This window comes from Grus americana, chromosome 18 (assembly GCF_028858705.1).
Source record: "Grus americana isolate bGruAme1 chromosome 18, bGruAme1.mat, whole genome shotgun sequence".
NCBI lineage: Eukaryota > Metazoa > Chordata > Aves > Gruiformes > Gruidae > Grus > Grus americana.
In genome coordinates, this window is record NC_072869.1 from 8,012,331 (window position 1) to 8,035,632 (window position 23,302).

The 23,302-nt window shown below is 48.8% G+C and overlaps 2 protein-coding genes and 1 long non-coding RNA gene across 5 annotated transcripts; 1 reads left to right on the top strand and 2 right to left on the bottom strand.

Moving 5' to 3' along the window:
* Positions 1–132: 132 nt before the first annotated feature.
* Positions 133–2,146, bottom strand: ARMC7 (armadillo repeat containing 7). Its single transcript, XM_054847100.1, has 3 exons — positions 1,896–2,146; positions 1,671–1,814; positions 133–1,153 (listed from the first exon to the last, which is right to left on the bottom strand). Exons 1-3 carry the CDS (start codon positions 1,960–1,962, stop codon positions 816–818), a joined length of 549 nt encoding a protein of 182 aa, XP_054703075.1. The 5' UTR covers positions 1,963–2,146; the 3' UTR covers positions 133–815.
* On the top strand, positions 2,129–7,824 carry LOC129214851 (uncharacterized). 2 transcript variants are annotated; one of them, XR_008579829.1, is made up of 4 exons: positions 2,129–2,224; positions 2,542–2,660; positions 3,784–3,861; positions 7,008–7,824. It is a non-coding gene; the product is annotated as an uncharacterized LOC129214851 (long non-coding RNA). The 2 variants fall into 2 exon arrangements; XR_008579830.1 differs by lacking the exon at positions 2,129–2,224 and adding an exon at positions 2,243–2,409.
* Positions 4,904–17,018, bottom strand: SLC16A5 (solute carrier family 16 member 5). 2 transcript variants are annotated; one of them, XM_054847095.1, is made up of 5 exons: positions 16,376–17,018; positions 15,223–15,522; positions 10,616–10,759; positions 8,758–9,624; positions 6,566–7,108 (listed from the first exon to the last, which is right to left on the bottom strand). In XM_054847095.1, the coding sequence occupies exons 2-5, from the start codon at positions 15,440–15,442 to the stop codon at positions 6,867–6,869; spliced, it is 1,473 nt and encodes a 490-aa protein (XP_054703070.1). In that variant the 5' UTR covers positions 15,443–15,522; positions 16,376–17,018; the 3' UTR covers positions 6,566–6,866. The 2 variants fall into 2 exon arrangements, with proteins under 2 accessions (XP_054703069.1, XP_054703070.1); XM_054847094.1 differs by lacking the exon at positions 16,376–17,018 and having other exon boundaries at positions 4,904–7,108; positions 15,223–15,670.
* Between the last annotated feature and the right edge of the window lie 6,284 nt (positions 17,019–23,302).

A 23,302-nucleotide genomic window follows, 5' to 3' on the forward strand; every position in this document is an offset into this window, starting at 1 on the left:
TGGCTGATAATGAAAGGAGACGTAGCTGGCTTAAATTTCTGGCCCATGTGCATGAGTAAGAGTAGGCGAAGGCTGGGCTGCAAGTGCTGTAGAGAAATATTTATGAGCTTATACAAAACTGTTTACACAGCATTTAAGTTAATGTTTTATTAAGAGAAGGTTTTACAAGACAGCTGTTCTCATGAGCCAGACTGCCATGAGTCCTTTTTTTAATCTTCACCTTTCTCACCAGTGGCAATGAAAGAAGGAAAAACAACTTTCCAGTTCCTCATTTATAGGATAGCTACAACCTGCCCTGTGTCGTGATTTACTAGCTGGGTGCCTGTGCCTATACCATGATGATAGGATGCCATATTTAGTACCAAAGGGATGCAGTAAGATTGCAAACTGCCAGGGCAGGGAAACACCTTCTTTCTTCTGCAGGAGGAATAAAGTTTATGTGACATTTCAAAGTCATTTGAGTTGATGCTGAAGAGGAGAACTGTGGCAACACCAGCCAGGAACTGGAGGGGATATAAACCCCCCAACCTGGTTGCTGGGAAGGGTGATTTGTGCAAGCTGAGTGCTGGGCTGAACTTGGCTACCTGCTCCCCAACAGCCATGACCTGTTTTTATTTTAAATACTCACTTGCAGCTTTGTCAGTCAGGCCAAGCATGCAGCTATGGTAGTGCTGCACTGGCCTTTACTAACTAAAATCCACTGCTGGTATGACCGATATCCCTCTTTGTTGTTCTCGACACACTCTTGACCTGCTGAGCAGAAAGTGGAGGCCTAGGAAAACAGGGAGGTCTCCCCCTCAACAGCTCTGCGCTGCTCAGTCCTTGGGGAGAGGAATCCCCACCGCTGTGTGTTTGCTCGGATTCCTGGCCTCTTCCACTTGCAGTGGTGTGCAGTAATCCTCCAGGAAGACGGTTGCCAGATTCCTTAGCCTTCTGCTGGCCGAGAGAGAGAAGCGAAGCATGCACTCCACTACCGGGAGAGCTGTGGTCTGCTGGCGTGACTGTGGCGTTGTCAGGTACATCAGTGTTGTGACTGCCGACATGACCGTCTCCTCGTTGGAGCTGGAGAGGCAGTTGATAATGGGCTCTACCCCATTTGCCTCCAAGATGTAGTCTTTGTTAGTTTTATCCAGGCACAGGTTACAAAGACCGCCTGAAACAGCAAAAGAAAATGTCGGATGCATGCAAGACACACTCTTCACACCCTCATTTTTTTTCTTACTAAGATTCAAATTCACTGCTGATCCCTTTTTCCTAATACAGAAATAAGCATCCAGATTTTCTGTGAGATTTAGATGGAAAATTCCTAACAGCTTCCTGGGCACTGTTTTCTTGATTCTTTCCAGAGATTTTCCACCAGAACACTCCTCCTCCTGTATGTCATTAGAGGGCACTGTACTGCCGGACATAATGTCTTTCACAGAATGAAGAATTGCAGTATCACTTAACCCTAACGGAGGCTACAAGCCAGCAGTTTATCGCAGGTGTTTTAGAAAGAGAACAGAAATAACAGTACTAGCCAAGAGACACAGAATGTTTGTACTTGAAGCTGTTAAGATGCAGCTGTACCCTGCTCAGCCACAAACCTCAGAAATCAAATGTGTGTATTATCATCTCATGGAATCACTCACAATTATGACCGGGCCCCTCAGGTTATATGTAGTCCTTACCAATCGCAAACTCCACAAGGGTCTCGCTGTCTTCGGTGAGCGTATCGAGGAACAGATCCAGGACCTGCAGTTGCCGGAGGTACTCGTAGTTTTTGGGATCGTAGGCGAAGTTGGCCAGGTTCGCCAGTACCTGCTCCTTGGCCTCTGCAACAGAGAAGCATCGGGTGCGTGAGGAAACTCGCTCAACACGAAGAGCATCAGCGAGCAGCGGTGCCCGGGGCTTACCTGGGCTGTCTGTCACCTGGAACTCGGTGACCAGGGCCTGCAGGTACTCTAGCCGCCCCAGCTCCATCCCGGTCCCAGCAGCGAACGGCTCAGCCCCCGGAGCCTGTGAGACACCCTGCGCCCGGCTCCCCGGGACCCCCTCGGGCCGTGCTCGCTCACGGCGCGGCTGCCCCACGGCCGCGTCCCGCGGGATGGAGAGGAACCGGGAAGGGCGCGGCCGCCGCCATCTTGTAGGCGTGGCGGAGCCGTGGTGTCCTCAGCGGCGGCGTCTCCTCAGCGGCGGCTCCTCCTCCGCGGCCGCCGGGGCCGGCTGCCGCCGGGCGGTTCCGGTATGACGGGCAGTCGGCTGCCCCCGGTGTCGTGCGGGGCCCGGTGTGACGGGCAGCCGGGTGCCGAGCGCGGTTCACCGGGTGGGGTGCGGGGCGGCGGGCAAGCGCCTTGCGGGGGTGTTTCCTTCCCCGCGGACCGCGTTACCAACCGCCGCAAATAAATGAACGTGTGTTGTGGTGTTCCGGTATATGGCAAAACTTTGATACTTAAACGCTTTGCTCTGGAAAGGACCTAACGGTTTCCTCACTCGCTAGTTACTTACTTTCCCTTGTATATATCTTTTTCCTGCTGAGTTTCAATACCACTGTCCTTCCAGGTTCTCCGGGGTTAGTTGTGGTGGATAAACGCCGAGCTGCTGCCCAGGCCGGGGCTCGGCCAAGGGATGAACCAGAGCTGGACCCAGCCGCTCGCCCGCTCTTGGCATCTCTCCAGGTGGTGGGTGTTCACTGTGGTAAAATACAGGACGTGCAGAGGGTACAGCCATGGCTGGGGTGGTAGGGAGGGCAAGGGTGGGGAGAGGTGCTGGTGGAATAAAGGTTTTGGTTAGTTTCTGGTTTAATATGGGATTGTAGCTCCTGGCCTGGAGAAGGATGATGGAAAAGGGATTTTGGGGGGGCTTTTGTAAAAAGGCAAAAGGATTAGAAGTTGAAGGGAAAAGGTGAAAAGAGGGCACAATACATACATGGCAAGATAAATTACCTGGGGGAAAAACAATGAAGCCAAGAAGTGAATGAAAACAGCAGCAGGTAATTCCACCCTGGTTGTACAATGCCCACCTGTAAGCACAAAGCAGAGCAATTTCATGGTTCTGAACTCGCACAGTTCCAGTGAAACCACTGTGATTATAAAGCGCTGCAAGTGGACTCAATTGTGGCTCATGTCATGTAAATATATAAGGTAAAGGTCCATAAACATCATAAACTGGGGGGGGTGGACTCTGCAGAAATTTGTGTGGCTTTTATGGAAGCAATGAAACACGTGGAGGTTCTTCTGTAGATAAGGTAGGAAGCAGGCTGTGAGCAGATGCTGTCTTTTGTAGCATCTCAAATGCAGTTGATTTTCATATAAAGCAAACGGAACGTGGACTGGTCTGCCAAATAGGTGGCATCAGTGACAAGCATGTTGGGCTGATAATCTCTCCTACCACACAGCTGGGTGTAGTAAAATATCTGCCCATGACCTCATTAAATAGAAAGATGAGCAAAGAAGTTACACTGAATGCAATGATGCTGAATCTTTTAACATTGCAATGGTGTGGGAAGACAGAGAATGTGAAAATGAAGGTATTTATTTCTACATGGTATAAAAGTTTAAGCCAGGCATGTGCTAGCAACTTCAACTCATCATAATTATCAGCTGAAGTTGGTATGTATGTGTATATATACGAAAATGATCAGCAAAAGTGCTACAGACTCCTGTATTAGAATGTTTTGCTAGTGTATTAACAAATCTCTTAATGCCTGCCTTTGTAAGTGTTGACATACTTAAAAGCCACATCTGTCATTGCACAGAAAGTGAATGATTAATGTGACTAGTAGTTATGTTTCTTTTCTTGCAGCTACTAGCCAGGTCCGCAAACAGCATGCCAAGCTCTTCGTTTAAGTGATTTTTGCGCTTCTGAGGTGTTTTAGAACGTGTAAGTTTACCGTGACCTTTCTTTGGTTTTTTTATGAAACTTTTCCAAGAATTACATTGGCAGAGTAGCTAAGGCTTTTAAGGCTCACGATCTTGCAATATTTCAGCGTGAACTTCCTGGTGAATGTTTCATTGCAGTAAGGAAAGATCCTTGTTGCAAAAATGCTTACCTCGCGAGGTTAATGACACTTTAAATGATAAAGGGAGCAGGAAGGGGTAAGAGGGGACTAGAGGAGCCAGGGACATTTATTTCTGGTCAGTTTTTCGTGCTCTGCTGGCTCTCAGAGGTTTGTAACCCCGCTGAGGTATCAGTGTTTGTCCATAATTAAAGCCAGGATTATTTTACTGTCTGTAGGTGTTAAAAAAACCTGCTTTAGGAGGTGATGATAATTAAGCTGTGGTTGCTTTGTGTAATGGGACGACCTTAAACTGATGAAAGGAACTTTTATTGCTTTATTTTTCTTCTGGGCCTCAAGTTGCTTAAGGACTGAGTATTACTGCTCTTGTATGATAGCTCTGAGGGGGAATATTTATTATACTGTAGCATGCTGAGTAGGCATGGTCCCTTCAACTACACTTTACAAAGCTCCTGCTCAAGGCAGCTCGGAATTTAGGTTGAACAGAGAGGTAGGAGAGGAGAACTGTGGAACAGGAAAGGAGGGGAGTAGTTTTCTCTGTTATGGGAGCTCAAGACATCTTATTTACCTGTGGAAACACAGCCTAAAATGTTACCTCTCCTCTCTCCGAGATTCGTTTCCAACCTGTGGGTTGTGGATTACTTCTAAAGGTTTTGTGGTAAGTAATCAGGGGAGACAACCCTGTTTTCAGGCAGCTTAAATTCTGCAAGGTTGCTAGGAAGTTTTTAGTCAACAAGTTGAGAAAAGTTAAAATAATGGATTTGTGAATTCGTTGTTTTTCTTCCCAGAAACATCTCTCTGCCTCTGCAAATAAGTCCCAGTGACCCACCATGACCCCGTATTTCTGGAAGAACACAGGAAGGGAATGTAGAAAGGTGTACAGAATTTAAGAATTACACACAGAAAAAATGGCAATCTGTTCAGCTGCATAGCTGTTTTATTTGCAATAGCTAGAAGAGGTTTGGGACTTGATCCCTTTTCATTGTTTGTTTTGTTTTGTTTTGTTGGTTTTTTTGTTTGGGTTTTTTTTTGAGAGGGGGAGAGCCCCATCTTTTTCCTAGGAACCTAGAGTAGTCATTGTTTTGGTAAGCTGAGGAGCACCAGTCCCTGTTTACTTCGTAGTTATGGACCATGTAAGCATTATGCAAGTTAATAAACGTGTGATGAGAGATTAGATATGTATGTCTCCCACTAGTCGTCTTATTTAAGTATATGTTTGATCAGGAAATGCAAAATATTCAGTGATCCTAGAGCAGTACTGAAATATGGATACTATTGAGTGGTGGGAGCACGAACTGTTCTGTAGGGCTGATCTTCAACTATAAAAGCCAGCCGTGAAGCCATTAGTCTTGGAAGATCTTGGAGTCAGTTTTCCAGTGGTTTCATCCAGTGTGGGTTTTTTCTGGTTGGTTGGTCTGGGCAGCCCGCAGCTGTAATGAAACCTGTGGGTTTGTTGCTAGAAATTTGATATTACAGTTCTCAAGATAAGCTCTGCAGTTGAGTTGAAAGCTGTTTACACTTCCATTTCACTCCCATTTTATACTTCTGTCTTTCCGACAGTTCTAATGTGTTGAGTAATCTTCATCTGTGGTGCTTTGTGAGCTATTGGCTTCTGTCAGATCAGGAATGATACGGAATATAAACAGTTTCCCTGATGCTGAGGGAGGCTGGAGGTTGGTGCAGCGCTAATCTAAGTACGTAAAAGTGCCAGGAGTGCAGCAAGAAAGGCCACTGACAGTCAAGGCTGTATGGATGGGAAAGTCAGTAACACTGACTCTTCTCAGTACACTTTTCCCCACAGATTTCTCTGCAAGTCATGCTTGTGCTTATAAGAAATTTAAGTTATGCTTGTGCAAACTTCTCTATAATGAGAATGCGGTGTAATTAAGTCTGAGAGTCAAAGACTAAAGAGCTAAATTAATTTACACAAGGGGGAACTACAGTGGCTTTGAATTTTGCCCTGTATAGGGATGCATACACTTATTCTCAGGTCTAGTAACACCTCTTTCTGCCCACCCCCCAATAGGTCCCACTTAACGCTGGAAAGAAGTGTATTTACACAAGCCATGAGTCCTGTTTGATGATATATCAAGAAGCACTTGAGATATCACTAGTTATACAAAGCAGGCACTCTAAGGTTTGGTTTTTTTTTTCTTTTTGATGCTCTGGAGTTGAACCTTTGAGGCTTTGAAAATGTCCTTGGCATGAAGAACTCATCTATATACCTGATAGGAGAAAATTTTCTATCTTAATAGAGACTTGGCCGAGTTCTGTAACCCATGCAGCAGCTTCCATATAGTATTTAGAGATGTGGAAAATAACAACACACTTCCTTTGGAAGTGTTTGTCTTGCCACCCCCAACATGGGAAGCAACCAGGAAACTTCATATAAATCTGCACCAAAATTGCACGTTCAGACGAGGCAACAATACTTCTTTGTGCAAGAACTACCATTGTGCGCAGCCATCAATACGTATTGTCCAGTGCTACCAATTGAAATCGTATGTGAAATTCCAGTGACTCCTTAAAGGCACTGACTTAAACCAATTGAACTGACACAGCTTTTGTGTCTCGGCGCCGGTTACCATGGCTGTTATCCCACGGTTTGCTTTAGGAAAGCGCAGTGCTCTTTGTCCTTTGGCGCTCTGGCTGGCGCTGGGTTCTGGGCTCAGTGGTCTGGATCGCTCACGTGGAGTCTGTCACAGCCCCACGGCGTGGAAGTGCAGGGCAGAAGGATGACGACAGTTGTGGAAAGCAGACGCTTGTTTTCTCATCTGCCATCAGTGCTGGCCCTTGTGTAGCTTTGTACAGGCCACATAATTGTTTGTGTTCCTCTTTTTTTTTTTTTCTTCTTTTCTTTTCTTTCTCTTCATATGCTTGTGATGTACACGACTGCTGGGGGGGATTGACTCTCAGGCTGTGGTTCAGTTGGTGTTTCATTGTATTGATATCTGGTGGGATTCTCCAGAGGTACTTTTGAAGCCTCTTTCAATTTGTTTTTTTTTTCCAGAGTGCAGAAGCTGAGCCCCATGAATAATGCAGCTGATATCAGGAAGAAACTGGAGTTGTAGAAGACATAGTGGAAATCACTAGTTAGGTCCACCAGGAGACCTGAAATAGAAGCCTCAGCTTAGTCCAAGAGAAGATGTGTACTAAAGGCAACTGGGTGACATTTACATAAATGTTAAACCTAAACCATTCATCAAACTGCCATATACAAAAGATAAGCATTCACAGACGAGTTAAGTTTTCTTCTCTAGATTCTAGGGGTTGTTTGGTTTTGGTTTTGGTGGTGTTTTGTTTTGTTTTTGTAGTCACTGCTCAGGTGATGTTTCTGCTTCTGTATAAAGTATTTCTCAATACACAGAAAAATCAGGAAAGAAAGGAAATTGTAACTTTTCCCCAACCTGCTGATTCATTTTGTTTACTCAGCAGAGGAGCCCTGTGCCACTGCCACTCACTGGATTTTGGAGTGAGTGACCCTGTTACATCCCAGGTTAGATAATAGAACAAATAAACAGAGAAGTCTCTCAAAAATCAACATGTTTGAGTCTCTAAACTGAAAACTTGTCTCTAATGCTGTGTAATCAGGGAGAAGAAAATTCACAGCACAGCAAGCATTATGACTAACAATAAGTGCCTCGATATAAAACGTTTAGAAGCATGATATATCAAATGAGTAATTTAATACTAATGTTAGAGATGGAAAAGTGATATTCAGGTCAAATATATGATGCCTTCTCTATAAGCTGCTTATTTATATGGAAATACTGGAATAATGTTTGTTTGCATGTATTCTTCAGTAAAGATGGCGATGATTCTTTCCATAGTGCACTATTCTTTAGTGGATTTTAGAAATGCAGCTCCTTTTACTGTATTTTGTTTTGCCCGTCTGCCACTGCTATCAGAGGTGTCCAAGAAAAACCTTTTTTGCACTTTGAGAAAAGTGACTGACACACTAATGCCAGGGAATACCATGCAATACGATGCATGTTATCATCTCATTCTTAGAACAGACATTCTTTTCCTGCTGAATGGCACGCAATTTATTGTCTGGAGAAAAGAACTAAAGCCTGAATTCAGGGTTCATGCTCAGGTGCACATTTCTTGTTTGTTAGTCTTTTGAACTTGCTGCGGTACAGCAGGAGCAGGTGTGTCTTGAACTTAGTGGCATTTGGAGTGAACTGTGAAATCTGTGAATAATTTATCAGATCGGGGATCATAACTATCTCCTTTCTTGTCTCCAGAGAAAAATCAATACCCTCTAGAACTCAGAAAGAAGAGTGAACAGAAGCTTTTACTATAAGGCTCTTGAATAATGTAGACCTGGTAATAAGTCTGATCACAATTAATTTGCTTGGTGGGATGTTCACAATTCCTTGAGACTTCCTAGATAAACCAGTGCAAACTGGCAAAGCAGTTAGTAGACAGCAAGATCCTACCACAGTAATTCCTCTCTGTGTCTCGCCACTCGCTGGAAAAAGCTCTCCTCACTCCCACAGCTACGCAGTGGGTAACTTTTCCACTGTCTGCTGTTGCCGCAGTGACAGTGGGCAGCTGCAGAAACGACCCTCCTTCGGCTGTGAGAAAGGCCGATCGTTCCTTTCCGACTCTCCCTTTTATACTGCTCCCTTTGCATAACTCACCTGCCTGCGCGCGTTTGGAAACTCCCTCATTTCTCTTCTTCATGCTCCCAAACACTTGTCACCGGTGTCTAAACAACCAATTTTTCCCCAGCCTGCTTCAATAGCTTCTCTCACCTGTGAGAGGGGGTCCGATGAGGAGAGTGATACTCTCCAGGATGGTGAAGAGCCCCAGAGCACTTGAGAACCTGTCCATCTCCACCACATCCATCAGCACCTGGAAGGTGAGTGCCCCGATGCCACTCATGGCTATACTGAGGATGACGCAGTAGATGATGAGCACGTTGAACTCGGCTGAAATGACGCAAATGAAATTGCTCAGCCCGCAGAGGAGCACGGCCAGGCTGAACAGGTAGATGCGTCTCCCTGTGAAGACTCTGTGTCCTGAGAGCAGCCCTGTAAAAGGGCGTATGAAGATGTTGATGAACCCAATAACAGAGATGAGGAGGGCTGCCCTACGTTCCTCCACCCCGTTCTGGATGGCGTAAGGCACAAGGTAGACGTGGGGTAATGCAAACCCCATCATCATCCAGGTCACTCCAATAGTGTAAATCTGGTAACCTTTGTTTTGACAGAAGATGTCAAAAGCCAGGTACTTCTGCAGTATCTGGAAGCACGCAGTCCTTCTGGTTTGCTGCTGGAGCTCGGGGTGGGGAGGAGATGCTCCGTTGGACAGCTGTGCCTCTTCTGCTCTTCTCCCTGGCTCCTCTCCAGGCTTGGGAGACTGTAGTAGTGACCCCGATGCCAGCTGAACCGGTCTCATGATGGCTCCACAGACACAACAGTTCAATAGTATTCCTCCAAAGATAAGAAAAGTGTTTCTCCAGCCCATCTCATCCAGCAAGTGTTGAGAAAGCAGCGGCCACAGCGTGAAACCGAGAGAGACGCCCGTGGATGCCATGGCATTGGCCAGCGTTCGCCACCTTACAAAGTAGTAGCCCAGCACGGTCACTCCTGCCTGGAAGCTGAAACATGATCCCAGACCTAAAGGTAAGAATAAAAGAGAAAATGACAGCGCATGGTCCCTCCGCGTTGTCTTAAAAGGGTGAAAAGAGCCCAAATCCAGGGTGTACTCGCAGGTGACTTCATCTACTACTGAAGCGTTTCCTCACCTGCCAGGCTGTGCAACCCCCAGTGATGAATACCCAGAAATCCCACACAAGGCATGAAGAAGGATGTTGTGCATAAATTAAACTACTTGTGTTCTTGAGTATACTAAATAAGCTGACATTTGTCTGGGGCACACTGCCATTCCTACAATTGTTATGGAATTGTTCATTAAAAACTTGGGGTTTATACCACATGCAACAAGCAGTGCTGCTTTCCTGACACTTTCATTGGGGTTCAGGGAGTTACTTGTTGTTTTTCTCTCTATGCAGTGGACACAGCTTAGCTTGCAAGATCCAACAGGATTGGTCCCAAAGTAACCTGGCTGGAGAAATTAGTTTCTCTGTGTTAGAAAAAAAGCAAGAGTTGAACGTCAGTCACATAGGAGAAATATTTGGAAAGGAAAAGTTCCCATCTGTTACTTCTGTTCAAAACCAACACGTTCTTTTGTTAGAAAAAGATATCTCCGCATTTCCCCAGATTGGGAGTGGTGAAATACAAGCCCAGGGAACTTGGGAAGGACGTTGTCCCAACACATTATGTTCCAAGATTGAAAAAACCTCCCTTCTTCAAAGACAACAGCTACTAAAAAGAACAGACATTGCTCTCCATTTCGCCCTCTGGAGACCTGCAGCCTTTTCCAGAGACACGCACTTTCCAGTGAGCTTGGCTGGATGAGGTGTGTGTTAAAGGGGTGTGAAGGGCAAGTCTATCTGCTATGTGATTCCTCCTGCACCGTGGGGCTTTTGATTTATCCTGTTTCACAGATGAATGGAAAAACGTGAGCCCTTAGTCGGGACTCTCACCGTTTCCTGTCTCTCAAGTCAAGCACAGCAGCTGGGTTTTCCTGCTGTTCTTCCATACTCACCGGTGATGAGGCCAGCTGTTAAGTAAAGCTGGCTGATGGACTTGCAGAAGGAGCTGGACACCATGCCCACGCCGCTGAGCAGGCCTCCCAGCATCACAGCAAACCTGCAGCCAAATCGCTTCACCAAGATGCTGCAGAGGGGCCCTGGAAGCAAAGAAGCAAAAGGGAAGCAGTTAGGGAGGAAGGAACTATTTCGTACCTGCTGGACTGCTGCAGTTATCAAATGAGTTCATCTAGAACTGTCCCAGCAGCATAATGTAATAGGAGAGCCAGGAACAGAAAATACACCCCCCCGATCCTCCCAAGTGTGTGGTCAGCTCGTTAGCCCAAGGGAAGGCTCCTGTCAGCTGCTTGGTTTTTTGGTCATTAGGTAGAATTTCTAAGCTTCCCTGTGATGGATTTTAGTTAAAACTCTTGGAAATGGAATGGAAGAAGGACCTTCAAGTGTAATTCTGTTCTCACACGATATAAATTCTGGGAATGATTTGAAAAAGCAGAGGACTTGTATTTCTATGCCTCCAAGTAAGAGGTGTTCAGCAGGACCCCACCTGGAGTATTGCATCCAGCTCTGGGCCCCCAACATAAGGACCTGTGGAGCGAGTCCAGAGGAGGCCACGAAGGTGATCCGAGGGCTGGAGCACTTCTCCTGTGGAGACAGGCTCAGAGAGTTGGGGTTGTTCAGCCTGGAGAAGAGAAGGCTCCGGGGAGACCTTGGAGCACCTTCCAGTCCCTGCAGGGGCTCCCGAAAAGCTGGAGAGGGACTGGTGACAAGGGCAGGGAGTGACAGGCCAAGGGGAATGGCCTGAAGCTGCAGGAGGGGAGATGGAGATGAGATCTGAGGCAGAAATCCTTCCCTGTGAGGGTGCTGAGGCCCTGGCACAGGTTGCCCAGAGAAGCTGTGGCTGCCCCTGGCTCCCTGGCAGTGGTCAAGGCCAGGTTGGATGGGGCTTTGGGCAAGCTGGGCTAGTGGAGGGTGTCCCTGCCCATGGCAGGGGGGTGGAACAAGACGGGCTTTGAGATCCCTTCCAACCCAAACCAGCCTGTGACTCTGTGTGCATATTTCCACTCTCATTTCGCTGTCTTTTTCAAATATTCTGCCACAAAAATCTCCTAAATTGCCCTTGGCATCCTGCTACCTAGGTGAAATTCCTTGCAAGAGAAGGCAGAGTGAGTCTGAAGTAGACCAAGAATGGGAGGAAAACAGACGTCATTGAGGAGGATTATTTGAAAACACTGGAGAGGTATATTCATGTCTGCCTGGGAATCAATCTAAGCTTCGGGCAGCAGCAGCTTGTGGAGTCTTGCAGCTGTCCTGCAAGTCATCTTCCCCAGGAAAATAATAAGGTGTTATTGTCAGTACAGCTCTTTGCACGTGCCTGTCCTGGCATACCCAGCCGGGGTGGTTAGGTGTAGCTGTGTCCACTTCCAAGAGGACACAAGCCTAGGGGCACATCCCGGTTCCCGCTCCCACACCTCCGGCACAAACAGCGCAGAGGTGGGAGCGAGACCCGGGTGCTTCCGATGGGCAGCAACCTGGGTTTGTTGCGTACATACGTTGCTGGCAGGCTTTACTAGGAAAGACTTTTATGTTATTTCATCAGAAAAAGCAATGAACAAATAGTGTTTAATGTGCTTAAGGTCAGCTAGTTCTTTAATTTTCATAGACTTTGGTGAATTCCATGAGATTGTGGTAAATCACTAGTTTGTTAATGTCATTTAGCACCCTTCATTTCAGGGTAGGAAAAGATTAGGTCAGACTGCAGACCATCAGTGGGAAACAGGCTTCTCTCTGCATGCTCTGGCAGAAGAGGATCTGAAGGTAGAGTTTCTTTTCCTGTTCCCTTGAGGATCCTCAAGGTTTTCCAGATTTTATTATTTTCCCCCCCTCTCTTCTGAACACTTAAGGTTATATAAGCAAATGCAAAATGACTGTAAGCTTCAGAATTAAGACTCAGTCACTGTAGGGAAAATAACCTGTGACATATTTGTGACCTAAACCAACGTCTGGTTTGAAATAAAACCCACGTAGTCAAGCGAAACAGTGGAACATTATTAAAATTAGGAGTGCAGCTGTCTGTATTTTGATCTGCTTGGGAGATTTTCACCTCAGACTTCAACTGGCCTTTGAAAAGGTGTTCAGCAAACTGGTGAGTGGATTATTTTTCCACCTGCTGAAGACATTAAGGATGGTACTGCTGTTTAAGTAGCCAGAAGTCATAAATTGAACACTCCAAAATAATGAGATTGGCTCTAAAAATCGTAAGGCTTTTTCATTATTTGTTCCTGATAACTTGCTTTCTAGGTTTCAAACATTATTTCTCACTTACCTGGGGCTTTTGTGCTTTCCTTTGCACAAATAATACCGACAAAAGTGCTGCATTTGTATGAGTGCGAGTCCAGAGAGTTGTGTGTGCATGAATATCTGGGAGCGGGGACCTGTAAGGGCCTGACCCCCCGTTCAGAGCCAGCCATAGGATCCTGAGGTCTCTCAAATGATTCTAATAACAAAATAATCGTTAATTGCTTTTACCTAGGAGCATAATGTGGGTAATGAGCTATGTTTGGCTTAATAAGTTATGACCAGTTGTTTGCACTGTGCCCTTTCCTGGTTCTGTCCACAGCTCTGCTGAGCCGAGGTTAGCTCTCCTGCGTGGGACCTTCTCACTCCACTGACCACCCTGAGAACACCCATTTCCCTTCCTCTTTACTAATTTTTTTCAACAAATATATTTTTTTTCCCCCTTCAGTTCCTCTGAATTAAAAAGAAGAAAGGAGAAGAACAGAGAGAAGCACCTTTAAGAGACACTGGTGATACGGCAGAATGCAATTTTGGAAAGGGTTTAAGTGCCAAGGTGATGGATGCAACCTGAGAACCTGAATCGAACAGAGCCTGGCCCACTGCAGAGGAGGTCAGAAGTTGCAGCAAAAGCCATACGTGCTTGGTCTGAAAGGGAGTCTTTCTTCTCTGGTTGGTTGTTGTTTTTTCTTTCTGGTTTATGGTTGTGTTCCTCCTGCCTTATGCTATGGGGGGACAAGAACAAGCACTCCCCTGCTGTGACAGCCAGCAAGAGGAGACATAGCTGGCAAGCAAAGTAACGACTCTTGTTAATTCCCTGGTTATGCCCTGGCAAATTCTGTTAGTGAATATAATTAACATGAGGCTATTTTTTCCTTGTCTAATTTGTAACTTTTGTATCTATTTATTGGCTGTCTTTCTGTTATCTTTTACTGTGGTTCCAGCCTCCTACAAAACAATTACTTCATTAAAGAAGATAGGATAATTGATATTTTCTTGCAGATACTGCCAGACTTGTCCTTCCTGGACATGTTGGGACCCAGCTGCTTCTGAGACCGTTCCCCAGAGCCAGCAGGTCCCATGTGGCTCCTTCCCACTAACGGCAGCAGGACCGCAGGGGATGGAAGGCAGCACAGGCAATGCCCAGCAGTTTCCAAATTCAAAGCCCCAAGGACGCTTCTCTCTTTCTGCTGACCTTCAGTGATAATTCCTCTGGTAGTTGCTTCCCCTGAGGTCTCTTTCCATCTGCACCTTGTAATTCTGGACCCAACTGCTTGTGCTAAGGTGCAAACTCTCTCCCATGTCAGGTGGCTGTCAGCCAAGTCCCGCACAGGAGAGCCACAGCCTTCACATCAGCATGACTCAGGGCTGCGCTCTTTTTTTTTTTTTTTCTTTATATTATAGTGTCACCTTTCACCAGTATTGGAAGGGGACAGGTATGAACTCAGGGAGCAGCTCGGATGCGTGGACGTCATGGGATACTTTGCTACTTTTGCCTCATTGGATTTGGGTAGTCTGTTTAGCAAATAAGCACGGGAGTTGCACGTGGAGGGGCCAGCAGCAAACACGAACCACTCCGTGGGAAGTCGGGATTTGTTTTTCTCCTCTATACAGAAAAATCTGTCTGGGTAGGGGATGTGGGGACCCTGTGCTTCCACATTTTCTTTGTGGGCAAACCCAGTGCTTCACTCTATGTGCAAAGCACAGCCCTCCTTCCGTCCCCCTTCCCCTGGAGCGTGCTGCCTGACCCACATTCTGCATTAATCCAGCTATGCTCACGTCCACCCTGATGCCTGCTGGGGTGTGCGCTCTATGCTACCGCCCAGGGAGTTGCTTTTAACACTCTGCTTCAGCTAGCAGCCTGGAGGAGCTTGGATCTTGGCACCTTTTCAGCCATGAAGAACACAGTTGTCATGTGGCACATGGAAGAAGCAGCGCTCTCTTGACAGAGGATGAATCAAGACAGCACCTAAGCTCCAGTGCTACCTGCCAGCTTACTCAAAGAGCTGCCAGGGAATTAAGTTCTCGCTGGTCTGAGGAAGCTAGGCTGAGAAAGGGATTCACCTTCTTTGAGCAAGGGTCTTGGTTGTCTCTTAGAGTGGCAAAAGGGAGCGTGGACACGTAGCTTTGTACTGTGTGATCAAAGTGGCTGGGAGATGCTGTGCACTGCCAGCCCGCCAATCTGCTCAGACCTCCCTGTCCCTTCCACCGTCTGCCTGAATGAAATGTTAAAAGTCCCCTTGTTACGGCCCCTCATTGGCAACACAACTGCAGGAGGTGGTGGAGGACATTCCCTGCGGCCGTTACTTACCGCCTCCGTGCAGCACGGCCACCATGATGGACGGGAACCACGACGTCTCGCTATTGCTGGCCTGGAACTCATGCTGGAGGTCTGTGAAGAAGATGCCGATGCAGGAGGGGAAGCCCAGCGTCAGCCCCTGCAGCAGCACTGCAGCGAGCAGGACCATCCATGCCCATCCTCGGTCCTGGGGCTTGGCAGCTTCACGTGCTGCTGCTGCTCCTTGGGACATGATAGCTTCTTTCTCCTCCTAAGCCAGCGTGCTGGAGAAAGAGCGCAGCTACCATGCAACCCTCAGCCCAGCAAACGGACCTGCAGAGAAGAGCCGATGGTATTCCCGAGGCTCGGAGGCACCAGTGAGTCCCACACCTTTTGCAGCTGACACTCCAGACTTCTCGTTCTGCATTTCTTCTAGCACCTCCCTTCCTTCTCACTACAGGATCCTGGCAACAGATTGCTTGAGAAACAACTGCCTTCCCCTTTTATATTTCACAAGACTGTGACCACAGCCAGGTACAGAACAGGACCACACCTCCTCTGAGGTATGAATTGGCCTTACCTAGTTCCCGCCCTTATTTTCCCTTTCACCTGCTTTCATCATATGGAGTCCCCTTGCTGGCAATTGCTAAGGTCACTCAGTCCTCGTCCCGAGAAGCAAAAACTCTGCAAACGCCCAGAAAAATAGAAACACGTAAAGGTTGCATGACGCAGCAGAGCTCAGTGTGAACCTTTCAGGAAAACTGCACCCACCTACAAAGTGCCAGAGGTGAAAAAACGCTTTAAAAGCCATTAATTAATTAGAAACCAGTGATCGCAGATAGGCTTTTGCTTTACTTCTGCTTAGATCTATAGCTTCTTCTGAGAGATCCTGGGTTTGATTTCTTTGAGACCGGCAGCACGAAACATATAGCAATAGCATTCCCCATCCTCTCCACATGAATAAACACGCATTATAAAAAAAAAATCTTTGGCAGCTGGATGAGCTCAAAAAAAGTGTCCATGAGGTCACTGCACAATGCAATATTTATTTAGCGCTCAAACAGTGGGTTTTCCCTAAAACAATAGCTACATTTGAGTTTTCGTGTGCACTGTTAAAAATGATTAATAGTTTGATTTTTGCTCATTATTTCAAATATGCCATGATGTCAGAAAATTAGTTTCATACCTCAGGCTGAGACCAGAATTGGTCAAACGAAGGGTAGCGAGCGCGTGGCTGCGTGCGCGGCGCGGGCGGCTCATCCCCTGTGTGCGCAGCCCGGTCAGCTCAGGGCCCACGGTTAGATACTTCTGCTTCAGTAGCGACTAAAAGCTTTGATGAAGTCTTTTGCAATATTAACCTAGGCATCACTTCTGTAAACAGGGCTCTTATGCCGGCTGGCTCATGGCCAAAGGAAAAAAGGCCGGGAGCGGAGGGGGCCCGTGGGAAGGGGCTCTGAGATGCAAATCACGGTGGTGGTGCTCAGCACACTTTAATCCTTTGTCCACTTTAGCTGGGCGCAGATAATGCAACTAATTCAAGTGCTTGTCTCTCTGGTGTGAACTGGCTGGATGACAGCCTAAAACCTCTCCCCGGCAACAGCAAACCTGCAAAAAAAGGCAGAAGCACAGCCCCGCTCTGTTCCCAGCTGCCCTGTCCAACTCTTGAGTTTGTCCAGCAGAAGATTTCTGGCTCCTCTCGCATCTCCCTGTGTGCCTGCTCACGAGGGAGGACTCTCCAGCGGGGCTGCAGACACCATGGCTTGTGTCCAACTTCTGCTGCAGGACACCTTTTACCCCAGGGCAGCCTGACCTGCACAGTCGCCGCGGGGACCCCGAGATGTGCTGCCAAGCGCCACATGGCCTCCTCGCTGCCTCCTGCCTGTGGAAAGGTAAAGGAACGAATTTGTTCCAGCGCTGGCTACACCGAGAAACAGCAGCGCTGCAAAACCTTGGTTTAACCCTTCCCAGGGTAACTAGAGGGGATGGACAGTGCAAAGGTGTAGGGCTAGTGCGTGCTTCCATGCTCCTGTGGGCTCGATGCTCTCAGGCAACCTGCTCCTGGTGACAAGCCGTGAACACGAGAGACCAGGGACAATCTGCGAAACACAGGCAGAGTTTCTCCTGCGTGTGATCATCTTGTGCTAACAGCGTTGGGAATAGGACTGAAGTTCACAGCAATAGCCACACCTGGGTGCCTACTGCAAACACTGAGCTTTTGTCGGGAGCAGATGGACCGGTGCAAAGGTGCTTCCCTCTACCAGCCCACACAATGCCTCTGGGTGGACGGGTGCCCTGGATGGGACAAGGGGGAGCACACTGCTGCTGGTGTCAGTCTTTCTTTCCAACTGCTCTCTGCCAGTCACTGTCTGCCCCGATGAGATAATTCTCTCTTGTTCAGGTCTGAATGTTGTTTCTTCTTCTCCCAGTGACCCCCAAGACACCAGCATTCAACCTTCTTGGGTTTCCCTAGCTGTGATGGAGCAGCCCTAGTAGTTGTTTATGGCAGCAGACCAGGAGTGATTCTCCCTGTTTCTTCTGTGCCTCAGTTTCCCTCAGCTGCGATGAGGGACAAGCAGCTGCTGGGATGAGGGTTGCTGACTGCTCCCCGCAAGGGCAGGCAACCCTTTACACGAGGGCATTTATGTAGCTCACCTCCTAGGAGGAGGTTTATATTTAGCCTGCAAATGATGATGGTATCTAGATATCGTCCTCAGTAAGAGCTTGCGGCTGGTGGGTGCCTCCGTGGGAGAAGAGCAGCCCGCTCCTCCCCTACAGCCGCTCAGGAGGAACACCCGGCAGGAGAGTCCAGAGGGGAAGCCAGGAGCGTGGCTGGTTGGGGGGGCAGATCTGCTGCCCCCAGTGATGGGGCTTGGAGGGGTGTTCAAAGACCGGACGATGCCTGTGGCTTGGGAGCAGGGATGGAAATGGAGAAGAAGGTTTCTCGTTCCTGGTACGTTAGGTCTCTGCGCCCTGCTGCGTAGCTTGCAGCTGCATCCTCCTACCGCCCCAGCTCAGCCCCGGTGTGTGCTGGACACGTAGTTTATGAATGTGTAAAGCAGGCTGCATGCACAGAGCGAGATGTTTACTGTAAACTGAGCAGGGCGGTAAACTGTTTTTTGGGGTCACTCAGTGTCTGTTGGGGGTAGGCATGCCAAGCACTTCTCTTGGTAAACACCTTTATAAGTGACTTTTTAAGTACCTTTTCATCCTGAGATCCTGGCTTGCTTTGCCATCCTCTCCCAGGTAGGTTGTATTATATCCCAGCTGACTTTTCCAAGGTCACGCAGTAGGTCGACAGCAGAGGATCCAGATCTCGCTCCGATTAAAGCGTTGGCCCAAGTGGTGCAGCCTGGCCCAACGCTACGGGCTTGTGCCTGCGGGATGTCACCCGTCAGCAGTCACTCGCAGCCCTTTAGGGCCAAGCGGATGCCTGGGGCACGGCGGAGGTGGCTGCGAGTCCCCTGCCCTGTGCACGTCCCTACCAGCGCGTTACGGCTCCATAAGCCAGCCTGGAGCTCAGGACCCTCAGCAGCAGTTTTGGGGCAGATCATGTGCCTGGAAACCAAAGTGCAAATGCCTCAGAGCTTGAAAATCGCTTTTGAGAAAGACTGGTTGAATTTGTTCCAGAGATCCAGATTAGCAAATCGTCTGACAGATTGAATCTTGCAGAGGAAGCGTGGGGGGGTGTTTGGTTTTGCATTTTGGTTTTTCTTTTTTTTTTTTTTTTTTAAGCAAGGGAAAATAAGTGACATTTCAGCTGTGGGGTTGCAGAGCAGTTTGGGGCAGGGAGCTATTCCTACCCCAGGTTCGGTCCCAAATTAAACTCCTGCTCTGATCCTTCCCTTGAACCCAGACAGACTCGGCAGAAACAGAGCTCTCCGAGCACCTGAAAACAGATGCCTGGCCTGGGACTGAGGCAGGGACAGGATCTGAACAGCCCTGGCAAAACCCCTACGGACCAGCTGTGCTGGTGCTGAGAAAACGGGACTGTGCCAAGGGTGGGGAAAGTGCTGGTTTATCACGAGCTTCCCAAGCAGTTCCCATAGCATCACTCCCACATCTTCCGCCTGCAAAGGGCATCAGGGTCCTTCCTGCACTAACAGGTCTTAATTAGCCTGACCAGCCTCATCTGGGGCCTCCTCCCACACCCCGCCACCCCATTTGTTCCCCAGCTGGATTTAAGCCCAGCTCCATGCTTGCCTCAGTCTTTGATCAGTCTCACCGCTGTTTTCTGCTCTCCTGGGTTGACTTGGGCTCTGCCCGGCTGCCTTGTGCTTATCAATCACCAGTAACGTGGGTGTGACACCAGGTGAGAAATCCCACTTTTGGGACCAGGTTTAATGACCATCAGCCAGTACCGGGGATAACGCTGCTTGGTGTGGAGGTGGGAAATGAGGGCTCAGGAGGCAGCTGGCACCGGAGCGTGCACTGACAGCTCCCATCAGCTCGCAGGAATCCAACAAGATGTGGCTTGTCTCTGCTCTTTGCCCTGATGGCAAATCTCCAGCTGGTGGGGGATTGCAAACGGTTTGTGTGCAAGCTGGCCCTCGCCCTCCTGACTGCCGCCGTTCCCCCTCCCCGGTCGCTGCCTGTGGCTTTCCCAGAGCCTGCGCGTCGTGCAGTAGGCGGGCGGGTTGGTGCCAAGAAGGTTAGCTCTCCCCAAGGCAACGGGGACGGTGCTGGAGATGAGTCTGAGAAAGATGTGCTTGTGTAAAGTCACACTGGAGGTGGCTTTGGAGGTGGCTGTGGCTCAGGCTGTGTGACACCCCGACCTGGCGTGGGGTTTGTGCTGCCCTGGGAGCAGGGCAGAGACGGGGACCGATGCTGGTCACGCAAGCGGATGGAGGTCTTTGCTAGGAACCTGGCTGAGACTACTGAGGGTATCTGGAAGCTGCTGGTGCTTTTCTTCCATCAATTTCCCGCATTTGTGAAAGCGAGGGGGGGGTGTGTTCCCTGAAAAGTGGGGCTTTTGAAGAAATGGAGTTACCTTATCGTTAGCTGCATGAAAACCCTACCCAGTAGGTGAGGACGTGGCAGAGGGAGGTGGCAATGGGCTGTGCTGGAGCTGTGGGTGAGAGTCTAACCCTGCTGCAGCTAATCTCTCCCATGGATTGGTATCTGGGGACCCCGAGCAGTGGTGAGAGTGATTTTTCTGTCTAGCAGATCTTATTTATCAAACTCTGAATTGTCATTCACCTTAATGAGAAATAAGGGACTTAGTGGGGGATCTGTGGAGAAGAGGTTGTGGGGGATTGAAGTTGTGCAGCTAGAACTTGTGGAGCATGGTTTTTAGGAAGCCAGCAGGTTTTTGGGCTCCAGCTAGCCAAGAGAAGCAGCTTTGGCCCTGCTGCTCTCAGCAGATCCTCTGCCATCCCGGCCAGGTCCTCCTCAGGTCTCTTGTCCAAGGATGGTTTCTCCAAGGAAGGTGCAAGCGATGTCTAGAAGCCACAACAGGGCAGGAAAGGAGATCCAACAACTTAGTGCCAACACCTAGGCTCTTCCTGCTCACGCCTGGAAGGACCACGATGTTCAGCCTTGTGATTCTTGGAGGAGGAAACAGAGGAGCTCTTCATCCCGCTGGGAAGAGCGGGTTGCTGTGTGCGTTAAGGTCATGTTGTCGGGGTGTGTGTGTGATGTGTGTGTGGGGTGGCGGAAACAGCAAAATGTGGCCTTGAGCCTTTGTTTCATGGGCAAAACCCCTTTGGTTTGGCAAATACGACAATCCCCTTCTTACTTTTTACGTGTTTCTCTGCATTGAAAATTTAGACGAAAACCCACTGAAATATTAGGATGAGGATGACTGTTCATTGGGTATTTCCTAGCCCTTTAGTGACTAACCTGCCTGCTTTTCTGAGACATCTTGAACTTAGTGCCTGGGTTAAGGGCCTGGCTCTTTGCTTGGTTGCCTAAAGAGTTTTCCTCATTTTCAGCCACTGTCATTTAAATTCATCAGGATCACTGGTGCATGTTTTCCTGGCCGTGCTGAAGGACCTGCTGCCCAGGCTGCCCTGGGCTAAATCACAGGTGGAAGGTGCTCACCTTTCCCAAGGATTTTCTTGGTGTAGAGACCAGCTGAGCTCTCTGCTCACTGAGGATGTTTGAGACCTGTGAAACTTGAGGGCTCCTCACACTTCAGACTGACGATGGACTTGCATCCGATTCCCATCTGCTGAAGTCTGAGGAACCCCCCAGGAGGGATGGAGGAAATAGGAAGTATTGCTGGAAGGCCAAGTGTTGCCTTTGCTCATCTGTTACACCACTGTCTGAAGGCAACTGCTAGGGGACTGTAGCTCCTTCTTTACTGTGGTTTGGAGAAACCAACATGTTTCTCCAGCCCTGGAAGGGAGAGAGTACATGGGGGTTGTTTGACCATATGAAAGCTGGGTTAAACTTTCAGTGACTGTCTCCAAACCAGATCTAGGTGGAAGGACATGGCTGAGGTCCTTGTTTCCCAAACAAGTCAGTAAGCAGGGCTGAAAATATCTGCAGGCTTTCTGTCTGCAAATAGATCTGGCTTGATTACCTTGTTCCGGGAGAAGGTGGGTGGATAAGTGACGAACTGACCTTCGTCTTTACATGAGAGCCTGAGGCAGAGCAGAAGAGCGTACGTGTTGTGCAAGATGCACTCATGGCTGTGGCCAGAGCTCCGCACAGCTGGGTTTTGCTCTCCCAGGTGTGTGCAGAGAGGGGAAACGCAGCAGCAGTTTCCATTGCTTTTTGCAGGAGCCCCAGGCCAAGCATTTGGGTTGCTGGTAGGTGCCTCGACACTGCTAAACCCCTTTCCTATCTTCAATGTCAATTTGAGTTTCCTCTTTGTCCACAGACATGAGCGGGCAGGCCAGAAAAACAAATGAATTGTGCTCCAGGGAAAACTGGCAGGAGAAGCCGAGCTGCCGGCTGGGGTGACTAATGGGAGTTTTGCGGTGTTGCAGCAAGATGAGCCCCAGCCCCGGGGAGCCAGGTGGCCCCTGGACACTGCGTGGTGGCCAGGGTGGGCTCAGCCCTGGTGGGAGCCTGAGCCTTTCCTCCCTGAGGAGGGACGTGGGATTGCTCTTTTTACACCCTTTCCAATGCAGAAAAGGCTGATAAAGGGGTTTTCAAGTCCCTCTGCCGCAGCTCAGATGTGCGTGCTACTTATTGACTTTACTCTGTGGCTATCGGAAAATCTCAGTGATGTTTTGTAATGCTATTTCCTACCAAACACCTGGCAAAGCCACCTGGAGAATTTATTTTCCCCAGTTGCCTCTGGCGGGTAGGAGAGACCAAATCCTGCCACAGACAGGTACTAAGTTCCTTTTGTGTTTTTGTGGTGCCATCCACCTCCCGCCTCGGTGGCGGCACAGCCCCAGGGACGGAGCCCCTCACTCCACCGGGCATCCCGCATCTTCTTGGGGCGGCGAGGTTCGGAGGCAGCCTGGGATGCTCTGGCAAACTCAACCAAGAGCCAGGGCCTTAACCCTCTGCTGAGGCCAGTTCTGCTGCAAACCGTCCCCCTCCTTCCCTTTTCCTCCTCCAACGGATCTAGAGCAGCCTGGGTTTCAGCAACAGGAAGAGCTGAGCTTTGGGCTGGCCCCTGGCAACAGCAAGACCGGCTTATTAAGAGACGGTGTACAGGGTTTGGTTTTTACTCTGGGTAAGGTAACACGCGGTGCTGCTGCCTGTCCAGCACAACCTCTCACTGCTCGGGACATTGTCTGCGTTTTCTGCAGCAAGAAGTAAAAAAATGATTTTTTTTTTTTTTCAAGGGAGTTAAGTGGATTGCTCAGCCATGGGTGGGGAAGCGAGGGATGGTCCGAGGGCTCGGCTGTTCCAGCTTTTCTGCAGAAATCGCTGAGTGACACTCGTGTCTTCTGCACGGTGGTGTAATGTTGTGTGAGAGGAACCACCTGCCCGGCAGACCTGGAGCTGGTTTGAGGTCCTGCACAAAGGCTTTTCCAGCTTGTGTGGCTTTATAGGACAGCACTAAAATGGGAGAGCAGGGAGGTTATGGCCGCAGGCCTGAAATGCCGGCTGTAATTTCAATTTCAGCTGACAAGTCCTACCTTGTGAACAAATATGCACATGGCGTCAGCAGTGCCAGCCCTGCAGTTTCCGTCTCTGCCCGAGATGCTGC